The sequence below is a fragment of the Eptatretus burgeri genome, chromosome 9 (assembly GCF_056783735.1).
Source record: "Eptatretus burgeri isolate ZD-2024b chromosome 9, Ebu_testis_v1, whole genome shotgun sequence".
Taxonomy (NCBI): domain Eukaryota; kingdom Metazoa; phylum Chordata; class Myxini; order Myxiniformes; family Myxinidae; genus Eptatretus; species Eptatretus burgeri.
In genome coordinates this window covers 55,822,740-55,849,037 of record NC_140969.1, presented here as the reverse complement: position 1 = coordinate 55,849,037, position 26,298 = coordinate 55,822,740, and the positions used below count along the sequence as shown (strand labels likewise).

General features: G+C 44.9%; 1 protein-coding gene across 1 annotated transcript in view; it reads right to left on the bottom strand.

Annotated features, from left to right (window-relative positions):
* CSMD3 (CUB and Sushi multiple domains 3) overlaps window positions 1-26,298 on the bottom strand; it is a 1,047,538-nt gene that overhangs the window by 343,626 nt on the left and 677,614 nt on the right. The window contains exons 30-32 of the mRNA XM_085893781.1: window positions 16,353-16,491; window positions 6,207-6,394; window positions 4,559-4,753 (exon numbers count right to left, since the gene is read on the bottom strand). Of these exons, the coding sequence (XP_085749907.1) occupies window positions 4,559-4,753; window positions 6,207-6,394; window positions 16,353-16,491 (522 nt within the window). The remainder of the gene's footprint in view (window positions 1-4,558; window positions 4,754-6,206; window positions 6,395-16,352; window positions 16,492-26,298) is intronic.

Here is a 26,298-nt window from a genome sequence, read left to right as displayed (position 1 = left end):
GGCGTTATTTAATTATATTCTTCATGAGGCACATCCTCGGTCACCGATCCCAATGGGGTCGAAAGGCTTATCCTAAGTACCCCTTGCTGGGGTCTGAAACCGCCATGTTTTTGGCCTGCTCAACCATGCCTCGACTTGGAACATGCCAGAACGATTTCTTAACGATAAAGTTGATATTTTTCTTTTTCCTCACTCATATTATTGAGTGTCTCTTCATCATAGCTATGAATCTCTGTGCACATGGCTTTTGTAAGTAATATCGTTTTCAAATTCGGAGCTTGGAGCGATTTCATGCATTATGTGAGACGATCTTCCATGATGTACTCTCACTAACTAATTAATGTATATCATTGAAATAATATTTCGGTTTTGAGGATCGAATATCATCCGGACTAAATAAGAGTCAAAATCTGTTGTGAAATATGATAATTTCATGAAATAATGAGTCCTATAACGAAGCCGATATACCTATTTACTCTAAACAAAAGCAAGGCTATGTCCCTCCTTCATACATACACATGAAAATGTGAAATTTCCAAAGCATTAAACTTATCTTTTTTCGACTGTTTGGAGAATTATATTTAGTGAACAAAAAATTTAGGAATGTGCCAAAATTAACCAGCTTCATTGAGCTATATTATTTAGTGCATTCACTGCAAGATCTCATGCTCTGTCCTGCAGAGGGACTGCCAATTCATCGTGTCTGCTAGATCTGTGTTTATATTTTCAGAGGTTTTGCGAGGTACTCTCCAGTGAATGAAAGCAAAACTAGTGAAAAGGGACGTTTTAAAAAGAAGTTATAACGTTTGCGCGGATCCTGAACCAATGTACCAAGTGTCACGTACACAGCCAAGTGTGCGGTGAACACTGGCTTTAAAGTTAAAGGGATCCTATATGGTATGCAGCAATAGCCTGGCTAACTGTTCCTTATTCACCATTTTATTGGAGTGCTTGCGTCAGTGCTTAAGCCACTTGCCGAGTGCCCATTGTCGATAACGGAACTGCTCTACCTCATTCTGAGTGACTCATTCACTCACTGCAGATGGTTTTGTCCCTCTACTTCATTTGAGTGAGTGGTTCGTGCTCCTTCACCCTGAGCGAGTGGTTCATGCTCCATCAGTCTGAGCGAATCTTCAGTTGGCTTCATTTTTGTTGTTGGCTTCATGGTTGTTGTTGGCTTCATGGTTGTTGTTGGCTTCATGGTTGGTGTGGTTGGTCTTGGGATCCGAGGATCCTGAGTTCAAATCCCCTTTGGTTGTTGAATTCATATCAGGTGGGGTTGAATCTGCCTGTCATCCTTCTGAGGTCAGCAAAATGAGTGCGACCTTGCTGGTATCCTGTGTTGGAGTGGCGACCCATCCAGGATTGTGCCAATCGCCAAGGAGACTGCTTATGCAGCACCAATGCTCTGCACAGAGTATGGCCCCAAAGGATGGATGGATTCTGAGTGAGTTGTGAAATACCACCAAATTTTCAAGCCTTTTGCCGTATTAAACATGGTTTCTAAATTACCGAGCCATACTTTTTTTCCACCCATCACATGCAGTTATTTATAAAGACTAACACTTGTGAACATATCCCTGTAACGTCGATAAACGAAATGTTGTTTTGTCGGTGAAAGCTATTCAAGGTTTGTGAGCTGTATACAATCAGTACTGCAGTTAGTAATCACAGACTCCAACCTGTAAATTCCAGAAAAACTGCCGATATCAGCCAAGCATGTGTGTGTGTGTTGTTCAGAAAGCAAAACATATTATCTCTGCTAAATCCCCTATCCCACCCCCCCCTCTCTCTCTCTCTCTCTCTCTCTCTCTCTCTCTCTTTGTCGAATAGTTGCTCTATCCCACAATTCTCTCACTCTCCCCTCCCCTCTTTGTCTCCCTCTTTCTCTGGACATATCCGAATGGTGGTTATGTCCGGGCAGTGTTTGTCTCCAGACGCTTCCGGGCAGTGTTTGTTTTCGGACGCATCCGGGCGGTGGTTGTCTCCAGACGCGTCCAAGCAGTGTTTATCACCGGATGCATGTGTGTGGTGTTTGACTCCCCAGGCATGCCCGGGCAGTGTTTATGTCTGGACTGGGGTTTGTCTCTGGATGGGGAGTTTGTCTTTGGAAAGATTGGCTCCGGATGCGTCCAGGCGGTGTTGTCTCCGAATGTGTATGGGCGATATTTATGTCTGGACTGGAGTTTGTCTTTGGATATCTTACTTCCTCATCCATCACAATCTCACAACAAATGTAAAATGTCAAAAGATGTCATGATGGTAATCCAGAATAGGATTGTGGTCTCATATTGCAGAATCGTAATGTGGTATCAGTACGTGGTGTCATTCCTATGTTGTTTGGTTGTTTTGTTGAGATTTCATTGCTCTGTGTTTTTACATTTTTTTTCTTGTGTGTGTTGTGTGTGTTGTGTGTGTTGTGTGTGTTGTGTGTGTGGTGTGTGTATATATATATATATATATATATATATATATATATATATATATATATATATATATATATATATATATATATATAAATATACATATACATATATATATATATATATATATATATATATATATATATATATATATATATATATATATATATAAACAATTTGTTATTACCGGTATTTTTTTTTTTCAAGAAGAAGGCACTTCCAACAAAAGTTAAAAGCTAAATCGACTCTGGTAATTTGAGCAAAAAAGCGAAAGCAGACCCGGCCGGTCTCAGGAAACGTTTTGCCAGCTTTGCAGCCGCCTTCATGAGGCACAATAGACATCTGTGATTTAACCACACATTATGGAATATATACATATATATATATATATATATATATATGTATATATATATATATATATATATATATATATATATATATATATATATATATATATATATATATATATGTTAATGATACTTTGAGCCTATTCTGGGAGGACTCCATTCCACATTCTGAAATGCACATATGTAGATACCAATCAACGACACACACACACACACACACACGCACGCGTGCACACACATACACACACACACACACACACACACACACACAACTTCATTCGAATTGTAAACCATATAACGTAGATCCCTTACCTAAAATAATAAACTCAACCAGTAAACAATTGAATGGTCATGGTCACACACACAGATGAGATACTTGTTAAAAAACACACACACGGAGTGGGGTACTTTGACACACCTTTACACCAGGTAAAAGGAGTTGAGGTCTATAGTCAACCTGCATTTTGGATGTTTAACCAGAAGTGGGTTGTTGAAAAAATAGGTGCATCCTGGAGTTGGTCGTGGAGGGTTAGAGGACTGAGAGAGCAGAGGAGGCAATCTCAGAAAATAGGTGAGTAAAAACAGAGACCACCGATCTGCCTGCGACGTGAAAACAACAGACCTTATGCTTTGGCCTCATTGCAGTAGATTCCAATCATGTTGAGAGCTTGAGATTCCTCAGAACCCAGGAGAGACAAATGTGATACTGGGGTCTGAGCCCACAGGGGAGAGCAGTACTCCATTGAGCTTTGAACAAAGACCTTGCAGATTGTGAGCAGTTATGATTTTACAAAGAAAGACTTGTAATGACAGAGGATGCCCAATTTGTGGCAGGCTTTCGAGGCCACCTTGGTTATTGTGGTCGACCCAGGAGATGTCTTGGCTGATGGAGAGGCCTAGAAGCTCGAAAGACTGAACATCTTATCGTGGCTGACCATGTAAATGGGCAGGTGGGTTCATTTGACGATCCTTCTGGAGTGACAGGGTGAGTGAGATTTGGCAGTATTGAAGGACATGTTCCATTTATCAGACCAGCATCTCATGAATTCCAGATCAGCGGAGAGTGATGCAGTTGCGGTCTGCCGAGCAATAGGACTGGGGTACTGTATGATACAACATGAAGTCTTGTGCAAAAAGGAAGAAAGGATTTTATACAACATCAACAGGTCATTTATGTAGACAAGGGAAAAGACTGGGCCCAAAACATTATCTTTGGAAACACCAGTCTCCACTGGTCGAAGGGAGGAGAAGGTTCCATTGATGACAACACATTGACTACGTGAGTGGAGGAAGTCAGAAATTGAGGAATGAAGGCTGCATTAAATGCCGTCAGTCATACAAAAGTACACAAATCTCTTTGTCCTGCATGTGCCTTGCATACAAGATAATGTCCTTGTCTTGCACGTGATTTATGTATCAGCTCCGCCACAAGCATTATTTACTCAATTATTTTTTGGCATCACCATTTCTATAATTGAGCTTTCCATATTTGGTTTCATAAAAGCATTGTGATGGTATCATAGTTATTTTCTCAGTTTACCATTTACTGATTGGATACAATTGTATGTACCTGCTGACTCCAAGTGAAAGCATCAATTTCAGCAAAATCATAATTATGGGGATTTTTTTTTTTGCAAGAAACACTATTGGAACTTCTTAGAAATGTAAAGCCACAGATCTCAAATGAAAACTTTACCAAAGTATCCTTTAGCAAGTTTTTCTAATTTTTATATGGAATCAAAAAGAGAAAGTAAGGAAAGAGGACAACAAAATGCTTGTGTTTTATACCACGGCATGTTGGTAGAGGTCTGCTCCAGTAGGGATGACCATCATCTCGTAAGGCACAGACTAGGGTTGAATATCCCTGTAGCACATAGCCGGCCTGACATGAGTACGTCACTGTAGAGCCAAGCTTTAGTTCAGAGCCGAGTCGGGAACCGTTAGCCACATGGCCCGGGTTGAAGCAGGCCTCGCGTGGTTTCTCTGGGAAGAAGATGAATCATGAAGAAAAACACAAATAAAATGTCGAACTCGAATCAGTAACTGTAATGTGAATTACATTTTCTGCTACTTGTGACTCTGGATGACTTTGAAATTATAATTCGATATTTTATTTGAAAAAGATTGCAATTCCTGTCAAAAAAAATATATATATATATATATATATATATATATATATGTGTGTGTGTGTGTGTGTGTGTGTGTGTGTGTGTGTGTGTGTGTGTGTGTGTGTGTGTGTGTGTGTGTGTGTGTGTGTGTGTGTGTGTAAATATAAATATATATAATTATATATGTGTATATATACATATACTGTGTACAGTATATATGTATGTATATATATATATATATATATATATATATATATATATATATATATATATATATATATATATATATATATATATATATATATATATATATATATATATATATATATATATATATATATATATATATATATATATATATATATATGAATAAACTCTCATGCTGTTCTAGCCAAAGAAAGCTGCATAAAGTAACCAATAAAAAAGCTACACAAGGAAGGCCAACCAAGAAAAGCCTTTGCTGTTTTGAACCCCACCCATTCCTCTGCAGCTGCAGACATTCACTAGTCGTACACTCATGATAATCCCAAAGCTACATGCCCTCCTCAGCCGCTGTACCAGTTTCATCATATGTTGGCGAGTCATCAGCGACAGCCGAGACAAGCCTGTATCCCATGCAATGCCAAAAGCAGTTAACATATAAATAACAAGAAGAGCACTTTGTAGGACGGATACCTCGACCAGGCTGAACAGTTTCCATTTTGTATCCAACTGATCGGCCTGATCTGGATCCAGACCTGAACCAAAATCAAATTGACTTGTTTTCAACTGCCTTCCTCATACACCTAGTTTGGTCATAATCCATCCACAATGTTTTGAAACATCGTGCTATACATACATCATTTTGGGCCAATCTCTCAATCATGAAGAATTACTTTAAACATTCTAGGATTACAATCTTCACCAAAATCCAAACAATTCGTCCTTGTCACACACCCAACCTATCCACCAAGTTTCAACAGAATCCGCACATAACGTGTTGAGATATCCTCCTCACAGACAGACAGACAGACAGACAGACAGACAGGGCAAAAACATAACCTCTTTCCACCTTTGATGGTGGAGGTAACAATAGTAGAACATGAAGAGAGGAAATGGGGTATGGGGTTCAATTGTTACAAAGTGTGGGTGAGTTTAACATCTCCGGTTCACCATCCCTCATCCAAGTCGAGAAAGTTCACCCAATAATCCAGCAATGGAAACAATACAGAAGGCTAAAACTGCCAAATTGGTGAAATATTTTATCTGTTTCTGGTATTGTGGGGGAATGGAAGATGTTAAAGTGTAAGCATACAGGAATACAAAAATACAAATGTTATAAACCTTACCTCTGTACTCAATGTGGAATCCTGCAAGGCTGACAGAAGCATCACTTCGAAAAGCCAGAAATATGTTGTTACCGCTACTTTCGAGGTGCCCGGGCAGTTTGGAGCCCTGAAGGCTGGCGACAAGGGGACTACTGGCACTTGGCCCGTCGTACACGTGCAAAAAATCATAGTTTGCCTCCATGCTGAACCTACACACACAAACCTATCAATACTTGTCTATGATTGGGGAAGTCATAAATATATGCATATTTAAATCCTCCATCTGAGAAGCTTTTTTCTGGATGTGAAAATTCTCATACAAAGCATCCATTCATTCATCTTTGCCCTCACAATTTTTAGTTCAGGTTTAGATGCAGGAAAGAGCTTAAGGGGACCGACGCTGGTGATGAAGGTTTCTGAACCACACTTCTGCTGCTTTTGCAGTTTCATTGTGAGAGTTGTTGCCTGCAACATTGCCCTGGACAAGCAAAGCCTCTTGGATGAGCTTTTCCCACATTTCATATTCAAGTTTGTACTTCGTTTCTTTCTGCTTGTCAAACATATTCTGCCCCATTTATTGTACATCACGGTCATCTGTAGTTTATCATAATTACTATTTTGGAATTGCAGGAGACGGATGTCATCACCCTTCTAGCAAGGCTATGACTCAGAATTGACAAGGTAGGGGTGATTCATGGTGCTCACGTACCAATCTCGATCATTTGTATTTCAGAATGTCATTTATGAATCCTACACATATTTATCCATCGTATGATGATGGATTTGTTGGCATTGCCTTATTTGGATCCACATCAGCATTCTGGAAACACAACTTGCAGCGGACCCCTTTTTCATGTGCAAGCATTTTCTCAGGATGTGGGCTTCGGTGGTGTGTAAAACGTGCAATGTGTCCTCACTGTACCGAGTAATTCATCTCCGCTAATTCAAAATAATCTTTCCCACCTTGCTGTCGTTTCCCTTGTTGAAGTCATTGAACACCCACTTCACAGATATTAACTCAACATGTTCATGCTCATTGGCTCACATCGTGGCTGTCACAGGAAGCAATCCCATTTGTCCCCTTTCCTGACCCTTTTCCCCAATCACCTCCACCACAATAAAATCCAGCACAATTGTCAACGATTCACCACAATCGTATTTCAATAAAAAGATGTGTTAATGGTATAATTACTGGATAACCTGCTGGGTAATGACATCTTTATGCAATACTATATTTAATAACAGCAATAATTTCAAATGTGTCTAACTACTGTTTAAAAGCATCATAAATGAAAAAAACAGTGAAAATTTGAAAGATTAAAACAATTTTTTAATGGAAATTGCCCCAAACCAGGGCATAAAGCCACTCTAGGTAAGGGGCTAAGGGAAGGTTAGATAAATATTGTTGTGGTTGTGAAAACCACATGCCTCTAAGGCAATGGCATCCATCATACAGTGGTCCCCACACAGTTATTTCATTAATACACGTGCAGTTAAACCTTTCCCTCATGTCTAATGGGTCAAACGGGACGAAGTGCGTTGTGTGGATCTCATAGTTATGTCTGATTATATCTCTATCTTCATTCCAACTCTTTTCCTCTTATTCCTGAAATAAATCCAAGCAGGCACGGCACCCAGATGGCCACTTCGGAAAACTGCAGCAACACCCCCTAATTACAAGAATGCGTCTTCACCGAGGCCAAAAAAAAAGAAGCATCAACCACACGATGGAAAAATCCTCCGCTGCAAGATACGGTGTCAAAGGGACCAGTAGAAGCAAACGATAAAAGCCCAATGCCGTACAGGACGCAAGCGGCGCGTTCTTTTCAACCCATTTCTGCATCTCATAATTATATCCAATCCTTTCCTTCAAATCCATGACACAGATCAGGGCCGACACCGTGCAGGCAGCGGCCTGTGAAGATCACCACTGTGATAGATAACCGCATGCACAATGGCGGACCCATGCGCAGCCCCGTGATAATTTATCATCGTACAGTATGGGGCACAAATAGCAGACCTTTTCAGTCGGGTCTGCACGCTGATTACAATGGTATCTTTCCATCACATTGTACGGGACGCGCATGGCACACATCTTTGTTCGGGTCTGTGTGCTGGTTCACAATGGCTTCTTACAGTTGATTCTCACTCGCCACCATGGTCACCAATGTCTCACGCGGACAGCAGACATCCTCCCGCACCTCCACCTCTATGAAGCTGCCACCAAGTAGAGGCATGCTGTACGGCCCGGATCGCTCAGGCCACATAGCAGATGGATGGGACAAACGCATTGATCGGCGCCAACCGCAGCATGCCGGGGGTGGCCGGGCAGGCATGCTGGACTGGCGCGGCCCTCAGTCAGTCGCCGGAGCATGGCCCGGGAGTTCGGTGCAAGGCAATTCATATTGCGGGGTAGGGAGCGAGACGATTCCACAGCTGGGCAAGGTCTCGCCAGATGTACCAACGAGGCCGCTTCCGGCCATGGTGGCTGGGGCCCAATTGTAGCACCCGGTTAGGGAGACGATGCATCACTTCAGGGCGGCGCCCTGCCCTGCACCGCAGGACCTATAATTGACGGATCGTTAAGCCGTACAGTTGTCGTCGTCGTCGTGGTCATCCTCATCATCTTTGCTTGACCTTAGATCGATCCCTGCATATGCCTGCTGCTCCGCAAGTCCCGTCTGCCACTCCGCCAACTCACTCTCGATCTTCACCTCCCTATCTCTGGAATCCCTACATTCGCCGTCTGGATCCACCTTCTCCATCTGCTTGCCTCTCGATCTTTGACTTCGTGTGGTGACTCCGCCCTTCCACCGCCCACCCGCCTGCTTCTTGCCGATGGCTCCACCCACCCACCTTGCTCCGCCTCCTGCCCTTTCTCATGCCAGACAGCCTCACCCTTTCTCGAGATGGGTGCACTCGCTGCGCCGACATCGTAATCAAGCAGGAGACAACACGCCAACACTCGAACTGGGATCGCTCGGTGGAGTGTCCCCCAAAACGTACTGAGTAGCATGGTGGGTCAACCATGCAAGGTATTACGAGACCGTTAGCCTCATCTCTCCTTTTTTGATATTAACTCCTCTTCATCGGGTTGTGTGTGCGTGCGTGCGTGCGTGTGTGCGTGCGTGTGTGCGTGCGTGTGTGTATGTCATGGCGCCTGTCCTCGCTTAAGTTAAGAGTGCAGAAGAATTATATCGGGATACGTCTGCTCTGTGTCTGCTTTAGTAAGTTGCTTGTTTTGTTGTTGCACCACACATTTCTTTCTGTCTCTGCTCACACACAACAATAAATCTATTCACTGTGCCACATATTTTTCCTCGCCTGCCTGTAATAAATGCTTATGTAGACATGTTCCAAGCTCATTTTTGTCTTTTCTTTCATTGATCCAGCATGGTCTGTATCCTAGCCTAGCCGGGACTTTATTCCCAACAATCGGTTCTTTTAGCCGGTAAGTCCTTGGCAGTGCCGCTCGGCTGCATCTAGGTAACCCGGTTCGGACAAGGCGTACCGAGGGTGTGTCCCCCGGTAATTAGGTCATGTGATTATAATTAGGTAACCAATTTTGACGGAGGATCCTAAGTCACATGGTTGAGTTATTGGCATTCATGGTCGGTTTGCGACCCGCCATGTCATGGAGTTATCCGTGTACGATGGCCTGCGATTCTGGTGAGTCAAGTAGGAACCCGAGATAGCTTCCCCCATTAGTGGTCTTCTCACCCAACCCCTGGCCGCAACAATATAAAGATAAAGCAAAACAAAATAAACAAAAGAGAAAAGATAACAAGAAAACATCCAAGACACAGGAAGTATCAGAAGTCAGGTATGAAGTGATGTAACCTCAAATATGTAACAAGTAGGAATTGACGTTCCTCTTAAAGCTGGGTAGATTGTATGATAATGGGAAGCATGTTATTGGTAGTGAATTCCAAAGTGAGACAGCATGAGGGATAAAACTATATCTTCATAGCCTTTTGTTCTGCACTTTGAATCAGCTATAGTGCATGGGTGTGCAGAGATGGCAAACTGAATCTTGCGTCCAAACACTCGTACAGGATCAACCAAGTTAGAAAGTCCAGCAGAACATTTACCATGAAAATATCTGTAGAATAATCTATGAGAGGAAACTGACCAACGGTGAGAGAGCGGTTGAAGAGTTGAACCAATCTCTGCACCAACCAGGTTCACTATGCATTGCTGGAGCCGATCAAGTAAAGATAAGTGGCAGACTGATGCTCCAGCCCAAATGTGGCAAAAGTACTCCATGAGGGGATGTATAGTTGTACAAAATACAGGTACTTATTCAGGTACAAAACAGCTTCTTCTTCTTCCTCTTTCGGCTTGCTCCCGTTAGGGGTCGCCACAGCGGACCAACTGTCTCCATTTCGCTCTATCCTCCACATCTTCCATTGACACTCCAACCACCCGCATGTCCGCCCTCACCGCATCCATGAACCTCTTCTTTGGCCTTCCTCTTCTCCTCCTGCATGGCGGCTCCATCTTCAACATCCTTCTCCCGATATACTCCGTTTCCCTCCTGTGCACATGTCTAAACCATCTCAATCTCGCCTCTCTAACTTTGTTTCCAAACCGTCCTACCTGCGCTGTCCCTCTAATACACTCATTTCTTATCCTATCCATCCTCGTCACTCCCAACGAGAATCGCAGCATCTTTAACTCTGCCACCTCCAGCTCTGCTTCCTGTCTTTTTGTTAGCGCCACCGCCTCCAAACCATACAACATAGCTGGTCTCACTACCGTCTTGTATACTTTCCCCTTCACTCTTGCAGCTACCCTTCTGTCACAAATCACTCCTGCAACTCTTCTCCACCCACTCCATCCTGCCTGCACTCTCTTTTTCACTTCTCTCCCACACTCTCCGTTACTTTGGACAGTTGATCCCAAGTATTTAAACCAATCCACCTTCCCCACCTCAACTCCTTGCAACTGCACCATACCACCACCCTCCCTCTCATTTACGCACATGTACTCCGTCTTACTCCTACTGACTAACATTCCCCTTCTCTCCAGTGCGTACCTCCACCTCTCAAGGCTCGATTCAGCCTGCTCCCTACTCTCCCTACAGATCATGATGTCATCCGCGAACATCATGGTCCATGGAGACTCCAGTCTGATCTCGTCCGTCAACCTGTCCATCACCATTGCAAACAGGAAAGGGCTCAGAGTCGATCCTTGGTGCAATCCCACTTTAACCTTAAACCGGTCCGTCATTCCTACCGCACACCTCACCGCTGTCACACTGTCCTCATACATATCCTGCACGATCCTCACATACTTCTCCACCACTCCTGACTTCCTCATACAATACCACAACTCCTCTCTTGGCACCCTATCATAAGCTTTCTCTAAATCCACAAACACACAATGTAACTCTTTCTGGCCTTCCCTATACTTCTCCATCAACATTCTGAAAGCAAACATCGCATCAGTGGTGCTCTTTCCTGGCATAAACCCATATTGCTGCTCACAGATCATCACCTCTCCTCTCAACCGAGCTTCCACTACTCTTTCCCACAACTTCATGGTGTGGCTTAACAACTTTATCCCTCTGTAATTTCCACAGCTCTGCACATCACCCTTATTCTTGAAAATCGGAACCAGCACACTTAATCTCCACTCCTCCGGCATCCTCTCACTTTCCAAGACTTTATTAAACAATCTGGTTAACAACCCCACTGCCATCTCTCCTATGCACTTCCATGCCTCCACTGGTATACCATCTGGGCCAACCGCCTTTCCACTTTTCATCTTCTTCATAGCAGTCCTCACTTCATCCTTACTGATCCACCCCACTTCCAGATTCACTATCTCCACCTCTTCCAACCTTCTCTCTCTCTCATTTTCTTCATTCATCAGCTCCTCAAAGTACTCCATCCACCTTCTCAACACACTCTCCTCGCTCGTCAGCACATTCCCATTTGCGTCCTTTATCACCCTAACCTGCAGCACATCCTTCCCAGCTCGGTCCCTCTGTCTTGCCAATCGGTATAAATCCTTTTCCCCTTCTTTTGTATCCAACTTCTCATACAGCTCGTCATATGCCTTTTCCTTGGCCTTAGCCACCTCTCTTTTTGCTTTTCGACGCCACTCCTTGTACTCCTGCCGACTTTCTTCATCTCTCTGACTATCCCACTTCTTTTTCGCCAACCCCTTCTTCCTTATACTTATACAGGTACAAAACAGCATCATGGGGTAAATACCTCTGTACTTGATGAAGACAACCAACTCGCTTGGAAGCACTCTTCACGATACCAGAAATGTACTTATCTCAACAGAGTTTGGAGGAGATGTCTCGACCAAGAAGCCGAAGCTCAAATGGTTCTGTTCAGGTTGAAGACCCCATGTGCCAGAAGGGAAAGACCTGTTTCTGGAACGAGACACGGACAACTATTTCGTTTTCTTTGCATCGAAGGTTACCAGCCAGTCATGCCCCCACTTCAACATATTCATGAAATCATTGTCCAGCGAAACTCCAACTTCATTACGAGTAGTGTTGAGTGAATCAGCAGATGTACAGTAAAGTAAAGGAGTCATCTGCATACATGGCGAACAGAGACAGAACATTATCAGGAAGATCATTGATATAATGAAGGAACAGAGTGGGACCAAGGACAGATCCTGATGGAACACCAGCATTGATGGAGCAAGTAGAAGAAGATTGACCCTCAAGTACCACCGTCATCTTGTGATTTGTAAGGAAACCTAAAATAATTGAATGCATCTCTCCAGGTACACCATATGACTGAAGCTTGTGGAGCAGACACTTGTGCCACACTTTATCAAAGGCTTTTGAGATATCCAAAGCAACTAATCGAGCTTCACCCTTGAGCTCCTATGCCCTGTTGAAATGATCTGTAAATAATGATCACAGATCACCAGTAGAGCTAGAATGGTGAAAGCCACACTGGCAGTAAGTGAGAAGTTCATTGTCCTCCAGATGGCTGAGAAGTTGTTCAATGAGGAAGCATTCAAATACTTGACTCATTACGGGAAGCGAGCTAATGGGGGTGATAGTTGGCTCACAATGCTCACCAGCACCCTTGAAAACAGGGACAACAGAAGTCACTTTCCATGATGATGGAAACACCAAAGCAGACAAGTACAGGTTGTATAGCTTGGCAAGAATCGATGACAGTTCAGGACAACACACCTTCAATATAATCACAGGGATTCCATCAGGACCAGTCGCTTTTGAAGCATCGAGAGTATGAATAGTTCTGGTAACCTTCTTAGGAGTGATGAATGGAAGAGGAATATCGAGTCTATATGAGAAGGAAAATGAGGAAGAGAATGTCCCTGATCATTGAGGGTAGAATTAGAAACAAAGTGATTTGAAGAGGTAAGCCTTATCCAGAGGTGAAGTAACAACCTCAGGTCCATGAAAGAGAGGAGGTATAGAAGATTTATTGTGGTCAAGTACACTGTTGGCAATCCGCCAAAAGTCCCGAGAAACAGGTCGCTGGGTTGCAATTCAATCGGCTACAGAAGCTGCATATTGCTGCTTAGCATCCTCAATAACTATTTTACAGAGGTGACTTGCTTTGTGGAACAGACAGTTGGTCTCCATAGACCCTTGTACATGGTACTGCTTGAAATAGTGGTTGCGATGAACAATTGCTGATGCACAAGCTGGAGTGAACCACGAATGGGAATGAACCTTCACTTGATAGATACGTGAGGGAATATAAATGTCCATACCAGCGCGAATCCATTGGGATATTTCCTCAGCAGCCATATCAGGACCAGGACTAAAAGCTGAGGTCCATGGCACATCAGCAAGAAATGAACAAAATCCAACCCAATCAGCTTTCCCAAACTGAAACACAGTGCAGTGAAAAGGATACACTGGAGTTGAGAATGAGGAGTAAGAGACACAAACAGAAATAGTGGAATGATCCGAGTTACCAATTGGAGTAAGGACACTGGCCACACAGTTACCAGGGTTGGAACACAAAAAGAGATCAAGTATTTTCCATCAGAAGCATGGTTAGGTATATGAGTGGGAGAGGAAACTATTTGGGTGAGATTTTGAGTGACTGAGAAATTATAGGTATTGATACCAGCAGTATCAGTATTACAAGAGTGTACCAGCCATTCCTTGTGATGAACATTGAAGTCACCAAATACCATGATGAGTGCAGAGAAGGCTGGAATAAAATATCCATGTCAATGCTGTCTAAGACCACATCGATAATGGCATAAGAGGGGAAGGAATGCGAGTGATACAGAAAGAAGAGATATGTTCTTGAATGCAGGAGAGCAAGGCAGAAACATAAAATCATGAGAGCCACTTTCAAGAGAATTATCATGAGTTTAAGGTCGAGAGTCCTTAACATAGATTCCAAGGCTATGAGAAGGAGGGTGATCAAGTCTGTGAAATGGAACCATATTCATATGGTATAATATAATATGGATCGTATAACCATATTCATAGTGATAAAAATACATAATACAAGTCTGGAGACGGCGATGGTTCATGAGCAATGTACACAGTTCGCCTTTTTTATTTTTTGACCTTCGAGGGGATGCCACGCGCAAACTGGCAGGAATCGGGAAAAACATAAATGATGAAAATTGTAGGAATCGAAGAGCACTACAAATCGACCACGAATTCCGAAATCTTAAACGTAGTTCGCCTTTTTTATTTTTATGGTGGGAATCGGGAAAAACGTAAATGATGAAAGTTGTAGTACTCGAAGAGCACCATTGCATACCAACTTTCATTCAAAACAGGCCACGGGCAAACTGGCGGGAATCGGGAAAAACGTAAATGATGAAAGTTGTAGTACTCGAAGAGCACTACTTGCATACCAACTTTCATTCGAAACAGTTGAAAACCCTCAGAGGTCGATGCCCGATTTATTGATTTTTTTGATATTTTCTAAGTTCGTGACCTTGTGACCTTGACCTTGGGACGAAAATGAAAAATCGAGCTCCGTGGGGCTATGCAGGTGCCATTGGGCTAACCAAATACTGAAACCCCTGCCAGATTCGACAAACCCCCTCGGAGAAGATGTAACTTGAAACCGGCCACCCCCTAAAAACACATGTTTTTTGGGCGTGGCTCCGCCCATGATGGGCGCAGCACGCCCATTCTCAGGAAAACACAACTAGATCATGATATAAACCTCCCACCCAAATTTTATCAGGATCGGATCAAAACCCACGGAGCTATGCTCGGGACAGACAGACACACACACACACACACACACACACACACACACACACACACACACACACACACACACACACACCCATAACGAATATAGTGGTCACTTACTGACTCGTGAACCAATAAGAAGAAGAAGAAGAAGAGGAAAATACATTCAAAGTCACCCAAACAAATTCAAAAGCCATTCCAACACACTCAATAGGGTCCCCAAACAGATGCGAACACATTGTCGTAACAATGACACTCCGATTTCCTCAGTAATGCGACCGAAAATGGCTACACGGTCCACCCCCGTGCATGTCCATGGCAGTACAACCATTTCGATATTTTAAACCTATGGATAAATCAACCTCTCAAAGCATGACCAAAGAGTTCAGGATCCTGCACTACCAGGAGGCCATGACCTGCAACATGTTTATGTCCGGTACCCTTCAGAGACAGAATTAATGAGATCCCACGGGGAGTCCTGGACAAGAAAGATGCAGAATGACTGAGACTAGAGATGGCAGAATAGCCGAAAAGAAAGGAGAAAATAAAGAGATAAAGAGGAAGAAGAAAACATAGAGGACAAGGATGAAGTAAAAGAAGACTGACTGGTGCCATTCACCGAGTCCTGAAACAAGGAAAACCCTTTTCACAGGACCACTGAGAGGTGGGGTGTCTAGGCCAGGCAGAAAAACAAATTTTTTTACCCCCAAATCAGACACAAGAAGAGTTAAATTGTGCTGTGTGATAAAATGCTTACTTAAGCAAAGTTATGGCTGGGGTTCGGCTCAAAATCTGTTTGCAAATCTTTGGAGAAGTGATGTATAATCGATGGTGCGGATGGGATGCGGATGAGAAAATGTAGAAGCACGCACACACGCATAAATTTTGATTCCTTTTCTCGAAATCATTCGAAGATAACTCGGGATGTACTTCCAGTGAAGACGATGTACTTCCATTGGCAAGCAAAATTGTACTACTGTCCTCACCGAATGAAGTTTAAGGAGATTACATTCTCCGGTGCCATGGTAATGTACCAATCACACTCCTTCCCATGTGGATATGGTTGAGGGTAGTTTGGGGATAAGATCAGCCCAGAAGGTCCAGTCAGATTTCCCCCGCATGGAGCTGTAAAGAGCAGCAGAAACACACAGCGATCACAATCAAATGCATACGTACACGGCCTGCTCATACAGATACACACACATATTCAAAGCCATAAGCACAGACACACAAAAAGAGAACTTTTACATATAAGCACACATCTGACACATTTAATTTATTGAACAGTATCGGCTGTTCCTAAAATATAATACAATTTTAAGGATAGCTGTAAATGATGTTAACTTCACAACAACCTGTATTCAACTTAATTTAAATTGTAAACCTCCAAACATAGTTCCCTTCCCTAAAGTAAGAACCTTAACCTGTCAGCAATTGAATGGTTTCCTGACTGCATGGATCATCATTTTGGGCACCGTTCTTCCTCGAGGTTTCAACTCTTTCAGCCCAGAACAGTTTCTCAACCTTTTTTTGTCCCACGCCCCACTTTCAAAAAAAAAATCGTATGCCCCACCATGATTGGAGACACTACAGTATATACTACATATGCATTCAAAATGCTTTATTAAAACTTTATTGCTAATTTTATTCAATTGCTACTCACTTCAATGGGAGCCCTGCCGTTGACGCTGGCTGCAGATTTGTTTTATTCGAGGAACCAATTTTGTCAGTTTCAGCCTTAAATCACCACGTTTCGTGTGCAAAATTTGAAAGTGCAAAGCTATGAAAGCGATCATATATTAATTATATGATAATACATTAAATCATGTATATCTTACCTTAAATATAACATGTCCAACAACAAACACGACCATCTTACTCACCTCTGGATCAAACTGTGATTCAAATATTCAAACTGTTATTTAAAACGGGTTTCTACATGCTGTGATGCATGTAGAAAATGCATCCAAAGACATCACATTGTTAGTCTAGCACGCACGCACGCACGCACGCACGCACGCACACACACACACACACACACACACACACACACACACACACACACACACACACACACACACAATGGCGGTGAGGGGGAGGGAGCACGCTTCGCCGCCTCGGGATCAAGGGAAACAACACGTTCGAAGGCAGTGAAGCCAAAAAGCCAAAAAACTTTTGAAGCCAAAAACAGCAGCTTCATTGAAAATGAGGACTGTGCACAGGACACCTGGTATTATGCCGTTTGATATGCATTTGTGACGTGGCTTGGCCTGCAGCTTGGCAGGTTTTGTGAACCCCATCCTGCCAAGAATGAAGGCCTGAGCTTTAACGACTCCCTCTTACTGAATTACACCCGCTGAGGACGACAGAAGCTGAGTTTCAGTGGAATTGAACTCCGTGCCGAATACAATAACTTTGATGGGAGCAAGAACCATGCCGAGAGTGGCAGCTTGAGTGAGGAGAGCCTGGAGTTGGGCTGATCGACATGCTTTTGCGACACGACCTGGCCTTGTGCTTGTTGCGTTTTGCCGACTCCATCCCGCTGAGGAAGGATGACTTGATATGAGACCGATAAGGAAGAGACCGAGAAGGCAGAGACCGAGAAAGCAGAGACCGAGAAGGAAGTGACCAAGAAGGGAGAGATGGAGAAGGGAATGACCGAGAAGGGAGAGACCGAGAAGGAAGTGACCAAGAAAGCAGAGACCGAGAAGGAAGTGACCAAGAAGGGAGAGATGGAGAAGGGAGTGACTGAGAAGGGAGAGACCAAGAAGGCAGAGACCGAGAAAGCAGAGACCCAGAAGTAAGTGACCAAGAAGGGAGAGATGGAGAAGGGAGTAACCGAGAAGGGAGAGACGGAGAAAGGAGTGACCGAGAAGGGAGAGACGGAGAAGAGAGTGACCAAGAAGGGAGAGATGGAGAAGGGAGTGACCAAGAAGGGAGTGATGGAGAAGGGAGTGACGGAGAAGGGAGAGATGGAGAAGGGAGTGACGGAGAAGGGAGAGACGGAGAAGGGAGTGACGGAGAAGGGAGAGACAGAGAAGGGAGTGACGGAGAAGGGAGAGATGGAGAAGGGAGTGACGGAGAAGGGAGAGACGGAGAAGGGAGTGACGGAGAAGGGAGAGATGGAGAAGGGAGTGACGGAGAAGGGAGAGACAGAGAAGGGAGTGACGGAGAAGGGAGAGACAGAGAAGGGAGTGACCAAGAAGGGAGAGACGGAGAAGGGAGTGACCAAGAAGGGATCGATGGAGAAGGGGGTGACCAAGAAGGGAGTGATGGAGAAGGGAGTGATGGAGAAGGGAGAGATGGAGAAGGGAGTGACCGAGAAGGGAGAGACGGAGAAGGGAGTGACCGAGAAGGGAGAGACGGAGAAGGAAGTGACCGAGAAGGGAGAGACGGAGAAGGGAGTGACCAAGAAGGGAGAGATGGAGAAGGGAGTGACCAAGAAGGGAGTGATGAAGAAGGGAGTGACGGAGAAGGGAGAGACGGAGAAGGGAGTGACCGAGAAGGGAGAGAACGAGAAGGAAGTGACTGAGAAGGGAGAGACGGAGAAGGGAGTGACCGAAAAGGGAGAGACGGAGAAGGGAGTGACCAAGAAGGGAGTGATGGAGAAGGGAGTGACGGAGAAGGGAGAGACGGAGAAGGGAGTGACCGAGAAGGGAGAGAACGAGAAGGAAGTGACTGAGAAGGGAGAGACGGAGAAGGGAATGACCGAGAAGGGAGAGACGGAGAAGGGAGTGACCAAGAAGGGAGTGATGGAGAAGGGAGTGATGGAGAAGGGAGAGACAGAGAAGGGAGTGACGGAGAAGGGAGAGACGGAGAAGGGAGTGACGGAGAAGGGAGTGACGGAGAAGGGAGAGACGGAGAAGGGAGAGACGGAGAAGGGAGTGACCGAGAAAGGAGAGAACGAGAAGGAAGTGACTGAGAAGGGAGAGACGGAGAAGGGAATGACCGAGAAGGGAGAGACGGAGAAGGGAGTGACCAAGAAGGGAGAGATGGAGAAGGGAGTGACCAAGAAGGGAGTGATGGAGAAGGGAGTGATGGAGAAGGGAGAGACAGAGAAGGGAGTGACGGAGAAGGGAGAGACGGAGAAGGGAGTGACGGAGAAGGGAGAGACAGAGAAGGGAGTGACGGAGAAGGGAGTGACGGAGAAGGGAGAGACGGAGAAGGGAGAGATGGAGAAGGGAGTGACCAAGAAGGAAGTGACCGAGAAGGGAGAGATGGAGAAGGAAGTGACCGAGAAGGGAGAGACGGAGAAGGGAGTGACCAAGAAGGGAGAGATGGAGAAGGGAGTGACCAAGAAGGGAGTGATGAAGAAGGGAGTGACGGAGAAGGGAGAGACGGAGAAGGGAGTGACCGAGAAGGGAGAGAACGAGAAGGAAGTGACCGAGAAGGGAGAGACGGAGAAGGGAGTGACCGAAAAGGGAGAGACGGAGAAGGGAGTGACCACGAAGGGAGTGATGGAGAAGGGAGTGACGGAGAAGGGAGAGACGGAGAAGGGAGTGACCGAGAAGGGAGAGAACGAGAAGGAAGTGACCAAGAAGGGAGTGATGGAGAAGGGAGAGACAGAGAAGGGAGTGATGGAGAAGGGAGTGATGGAGAAGGGAGAGACAGAGAAGGGAGTGATGGAGAAGGGAGTGACGGAGAAGGGAGTGACGGAGAAGGGAGTGACCGAGAAGGGAGAGAACGAGAAGGAAGTGACTGAGAAGGGAGAGACGGAGAAGGGAGTGACCGAGAAGGGAGAGACGGAGAAGGGAGTGACCAAGAAGGGAGAGATGGAGAAGGGAGTGACCAAGAAGGGAGTGATGGAGAAGGGAGTGATGGAGAAGGGAGAGACAGAGAAGTGAGTGACCGAGAAGGGAGAGAACGAGAAGGAAGTGACTGAGAAGGGAGAGACCGAGAAGGCATAGACCGAGAAAGCAGAGACCGAGAAGGAAGTGACCAAGAAGGGAGAGATGGAGAAGGGAGTGACCGAGAAGGAAGTGACCAAGAAGGGAGAGATGGAGAAGGGAGTGACCGAGAAGGAAGTGACTGAGAAGGAAGTGACTGAGAAGGGAGGGACCGAGAAGGAAGAGACGAGAAGGGAGAGACTGAAAAGGGAAAGACCGAGAAGGAAGAGCTCCATCATCCTGAGTGAGTGGTTCATGCTCCGTCATCCTGAGCGAGTGGTTCGTGCTTCATCATCCTGAGTGAGTGGTTCATCCTCCATCATCCTGAGCGAGTGGTTTGTGTTCCATCATTCTGAGTGAGTGGTTCATCCTCCATCATCCTGAGCGAGTGGTTTGTGTTCCATCATCCTGAGTGAGTTGTTGTGAAATAACACTCAATTTATGAGCCGTTTGACTTATTAACTTGTTGTCTAAATTACCAAGCCAAATTATTTTCCACCCATCACGTGCAGCTGTACATAAAGATTAATGTTTGTGAACATATCCCTGAAACATCTATAACAATGCAATGTTGTTTTTTTGGTGAAAGCTACTCAAGGTTTTTGAATTGTATACAGTATGTGCTGTAGTCGATAATCACACTGACTCTAACCTGCCGAATCCCGAAAAATTGTCGATATCGGCCAAGCACTAATGCGTGTGTGTATGTGTTGTTCATAAAGCATAACATATTATCTCTACTAACTCCCCTTCCCCCATCAATCAAACTATCTCTCTCTCTCTCTCTCTCTCTCTCTCTCTCTCTCTCTCTCTCTCTCTCTCTCTCTCTCTCTCTCTCTCTCTCTCTCTCTCTCTCTCTCTCTCTCTCTCGTCCTTGTGCTACACCCTCTCAATACAGTGCAGGACCCTGCTCCCACACTTACCTCTCTCCCTCTTTCCCTCTGTCACTGGACATATCTGAATGGTGTTTATGTCTGGATGGGAGTTTGTTTCCAGATATGTCTGGATGGGGGTTTGTCTCTGGATGCATCTGGGCAGTGTTTGTCCCTGGACGCATCCGGGCGGTGTTTATGTCCAGACGAGAGTTCATCTCCGGACGTGCCAAACAGCATTTTTATTTGGACAACTTGGCTCCGAATGCATCCTCGTGGTTTTTGTCTCCCACCATGTCTGGGTGGTTTTTATGTCCAGATGGTAGTTTGTCTCCGAACTTGGCTGGATGAGAGTTTGTATCTGGACGTGTCCGGGTGGTGTTTGTTTCCAGACGTGCCAAGCAGTGTTTGGCTCTGGACAGCTTCACTCCTAATGCATCCCGGCATTTGTTGCTTCTGATCGTGTCCAGCGGTATTTATGTGTGGAAGGGAGTGTGTCTCTGGACATGTGCAGGCAGTATTTGTCTCCGGACGTGTCCGAGCAGTGTTTGTCTCTGGACGGCTTTGCTCCTGAAATGTCCAGGCAGTTTTTGTCTCTGAGCGTGTCCAGAGGTATTTATGTGTGGATGGGAGTTTGTTTCTGGATGTATCCGGTGGGTTTTGTCTCCAAATGCGTTCGGGCAGTGTTTGTCTCCAGATGCGTCCGGTCGGTGTTTCTCTCTGGACGGGAGTTTTTCTCCAGATGTGTCTGGACGGAAGTTTGTCACCAGACGTGTCCGGATAGGAGTTTGTCTCCAGACGTGTCCGGATGGGGGTTCGTCTCCGGACGTATCCGGACATGAGTTTGTCTCCAAACGTGTCTGAGCAGTGTTTATATCTGGACAGCTTGGCTCCGGATGCGTCCGGCGGGTTTTGACTCCAGACGCGTCCATGCAGTGTTTGTTTCCAGATGCGTCCGGGCGGTGTTTATGTCTGGACGGGAGTTTATCTCCAGATGTGTCCAGAAGGGGGTTTAATCTCTTGATGTGTCCAGACATGAGTTTTTCTCTGGACGTGTCGGGACATGAGTTTGTCTCTGGACGTGTACGGACATGAGTTTTCTCTGGATGTGCCCGTGCAGTGTTTGTATCTGGATAGTTTGGCTATGGATGCATCCGTGCGATGTTTGTCTCTGGATGTGTCTGGGTGGTGCTTATGTCCCAACAGGAGATTATCTCTGGATGTGTCCAGATGGGAGTTCGTCTCCAGGTGTATCCAAGTAGTGTTTGTCTCTGGAGAGCTTGGCACCAGATGCGTATGGGCGGTATTTGTCTCCGGACAGCCTGGCTCTGTACACGTCTGGGTGTGTTCGTCTCTGAACGTGTCCGGGCGGTATTTTTGTCTGGACGGGAGTTTGTCTCCAGATGTGAGTTTGTCTCCAGACATGTCCTGACAAGTTTGTCTCCAGATGTGTCCAAGCAGTGTTTGTGTCCAGATGGATGGCTTGGCTCCGGATGAAAAAAACATGCAGGTGAGCAACCCAAGACAATGAGGAAGCAGGGTAATTTGGTGCGCCGACCGTCACCAAAGCCGCTTCACCGAAAAAAAAAAATCACAGAATCGTCATACAACATTCATAAATGAAAATATAAATAAATGAAAAAAAAGAAATGAAAAATCAAATTAAGGTAAGTGACCTTAGACAATGAGGAAATGTAATGCTTACTCGTATGCTTACTCAAGGTGTAAACACATCCCGCTAGTAATATATAAAGCTCTTTCTGACCACTGACTGACTGATTCACGAACTGATATTAAAGATCGGTTCCGGGTGATGTAGAAAGCTGAAATTTTGCCTGCCGAGTGCCGATGGACATTGAAGCTCATACACTGGGAAAATCACAGAATCGTCAGACAACACCCGTAAATGAAAATATAAATAAATTGATATAAATAGATGTAAAATAAAATGCAGGTGAGTGACCCAAGTATATATATATATATATATATATATATATATATATATATATATATATATATATATATATATATATATATATATATATATATATATATATATATATACACATTTATGTAGATGTAAAAAAATATATATATATATATATATATATATGTAGATATATATATATATATATATATATATATATATATATATATATATATATATATATATATATCTATATAAATATATATATATATATATATATATATATATACATATATAAATATATATACATACATATATATATATATATATATACATATATATACATATATATACATATATAAATATATATACATACATATATAAATACATTTCTAAAACATTGTTATGGTTGTGGAAATTCGCAGAGCACCATATAGGTCCTTCGATCAGTTATGCCAATAAGTCTGTGTTCAGATAGATATCCCCACCGATGTCTAAGGGATTTATTCATGTGATCAGGGCTGTGATCTTTGAGTAAGCCGTTATTCTTTTGCTATCGTTATTTTGGACCAACCGCTTTACAACAACCACCTCCACCACCAACATCGCTCTGACCAACTGCCTCCACCACCAACATCGCTCTCATCAACCGCTTCACAACAACCACCTCCACCACCAACATCGCTCTCCACAGCCGCCCTCACACAACCACCTTCTCCACAGTGCCAACTACAGCCACCATCTCCTTAACCGCATCTCCCCCAATACCCAACAACGAAACAACATCGCTTCACCTTCAACTCCGCGCGTGCCGCCATCTTTGCGCCGGCAACGGCGAGATCGCTGCAAACAGACGCGGAGGTTTCCTCATTGCTAGCGACAGTGATTTCTACCACGTCCACTCTCCCTTCAGCGTCGATGATTCCTACGACGTCCACTCGCCCCAAACCTCGCCTCGGAATTCGGATCAGGAGAGCGAGAGGGGCGGAGCCATTGGGGGTCAGAGATGAAAGTGCGGAGATCAGATCTCGCCTCACGAACCCTATAAAAAGGCGTGCAGAGCACCAGTTCAGGCAGTCGAGTCGGTCGTGGTTTGGAGTGATGTGAGGAGTGGAGCTCGAGTCCAGTGGAGGGCAGTGGAAGTCTGGGTTCGCCGAGGAGACAGAGTTGGGAGCACAGCAGGCTAGCCGTGCCACGCGGAACTGCGCGTTCGTGTGGGACGTGGGGAGAGCCAGAGAGAGGTCGCCAGCCAGCATCAAACGGTCCGCGGTGATCGGGCTTCGGGACAGTCCGAGCAGCGCTGAGGGATGGACGGGCTCTTAAAGAGAGCATCAACTCTGAAAGAGCAAAAGACCCGTTCGTTCCTCTGAGGTATTGCCGGCTGGGCCCGAATCATCAGGCCGTCAGACGAGGCCTGGGCCGGACTGCGGTCACGACAGCTGCCGTGGGGACGGGACGTCGCGGGTCGCCCCAGCGAGGTGAAGGTAACCAGCGTGGCCTCGTGGAGCCTCTGCAGTCATCATAGCTCCATGAAATAAAGAGCCAAGAGGTCCAGTCTACCCCTCGTCTGTCCTGGGGTGTTTCCTTGCTTTTGAATGAACGTTGTGGCGCCATGTCCGCAAGTAGAACTGAATAAGTGACTGTACATAATAAATAGATGGTGGTATCTCTTTGTCTTGCTCGCGTCTTGTCCCTACTCCCATTCGTTGTATAATTGCATACATGCATGCCTGCATATGTGTCTTATTCAATAAATGTGCTTGTTTAAACGTTAACCCGTTCGTTGTGTCCTCTTTCCCTAATTGAACTGCCATATTGCACTCGGAATATAGTTGGTTTTTCAATAGCCGGTGAAGTGATCGGGTCCAATGGGGCTCGTGATAACACCCTGCTTGGTTATCCAAAAACGGAGCGAGCTGCTTAAGCGGCTCGTGTCCCAGCGGCCCCGTTGAGGTGCAGTCTCTCGGTAGTCTGCCCACGCGATTAATTATGTATATCGACAATTCGGCGATTGACCCTGTCGCGCGGGTAGAATATTGACTAGGCTGTGGTGTGCTTAAAAACACACCCGTGGCTGGTTTCTGGCATTGATCCGGAAAGCCGCGACTGGATTGTCCGTTCGGTGGGCGAAGCGGCTGCTATTAGTTAAACAGTCGTTCGCACGTGGCGGGCGGAAATACACAACACTGGTGTCCGGGAGTGAGATTCAAATCCATCCCACCTCCAACCAAATTAACGGGAATTGGATCAAGGGTGTGTAGAGGTACCCTCAATTCCCATTAAATTACGAGCTTTCAAATTTATTCCGATTCGCAAGATGGCATTTCAAGGCGAGCGGGAGCAGGGTGGATTAGGAATGTGTTTTAATGTAGAATCCATGGCCCGTGATAGTTCTTTTTTTAACTCAACCACTAATTGCAATCAGTGGGGGCGCTCACCCTCATATACTGAGCATGGACTTTGTCGGCAAGCAAACTCAAAGTCGCAAAATAGCGGCGCGATTGCACCTCAGCGCAACACGGAGCGGGCTGCGATTAATAACACAGCGAACGGCACGACACGAGGGTTGGGCTCCGAGCCACCGATTCAGACCAGGTGGTCGTGGCATGTGCCATGGCAGGCATGGCAGGATGACTACGTGAACATTGGCAAGCTTCAGGCACAATTGGGGGATGTCTTGGAAAAGGTGAAGCGTTATGAAGAGTATATCAAGGATGTGCAAAGTGGAGTGGAAAATCACAACGGCACACAGACGAGCTTCAGAAAAATTATGTGTAGGGGGGACACAGCGATTGGCTGTACTGGAACGAATTCGGTGGCAAAAATATGACTTTGGCAACAGAGCTGACAAACTATGTGGGAAAAAGAATTTGGTAGTGTGGTATACCCATAATTTGGAATGTGCGAAGAGCAAACTGAACAAAAGAATAGAGGAGGAGCAGGTTGGTATCTCCCAGGATAGGAAGGACTTGGAGGAAGAATGGAAAAAAAAGCTAGAAAAGGAAAAATGTGAACACGATTTGGAATTGAAACATCTGAAGGAAGAGGTAAGATCAGGCAATCAGACAAGAGAAAGCCTGGAAGAGACGATAAAAAGAGGAGAGAAATCTCTGGAGAAAGAATGGTAAAAAAAGCTGGAAGAGAAAAAATGGAAACACAATTTGGAATTAAAACAACTGAAGGAAGAGGTAAGAATAGGCAATCGGGACAGAGAGAGAGCCGAGAACGGAAGATAGAAATAGCAAAG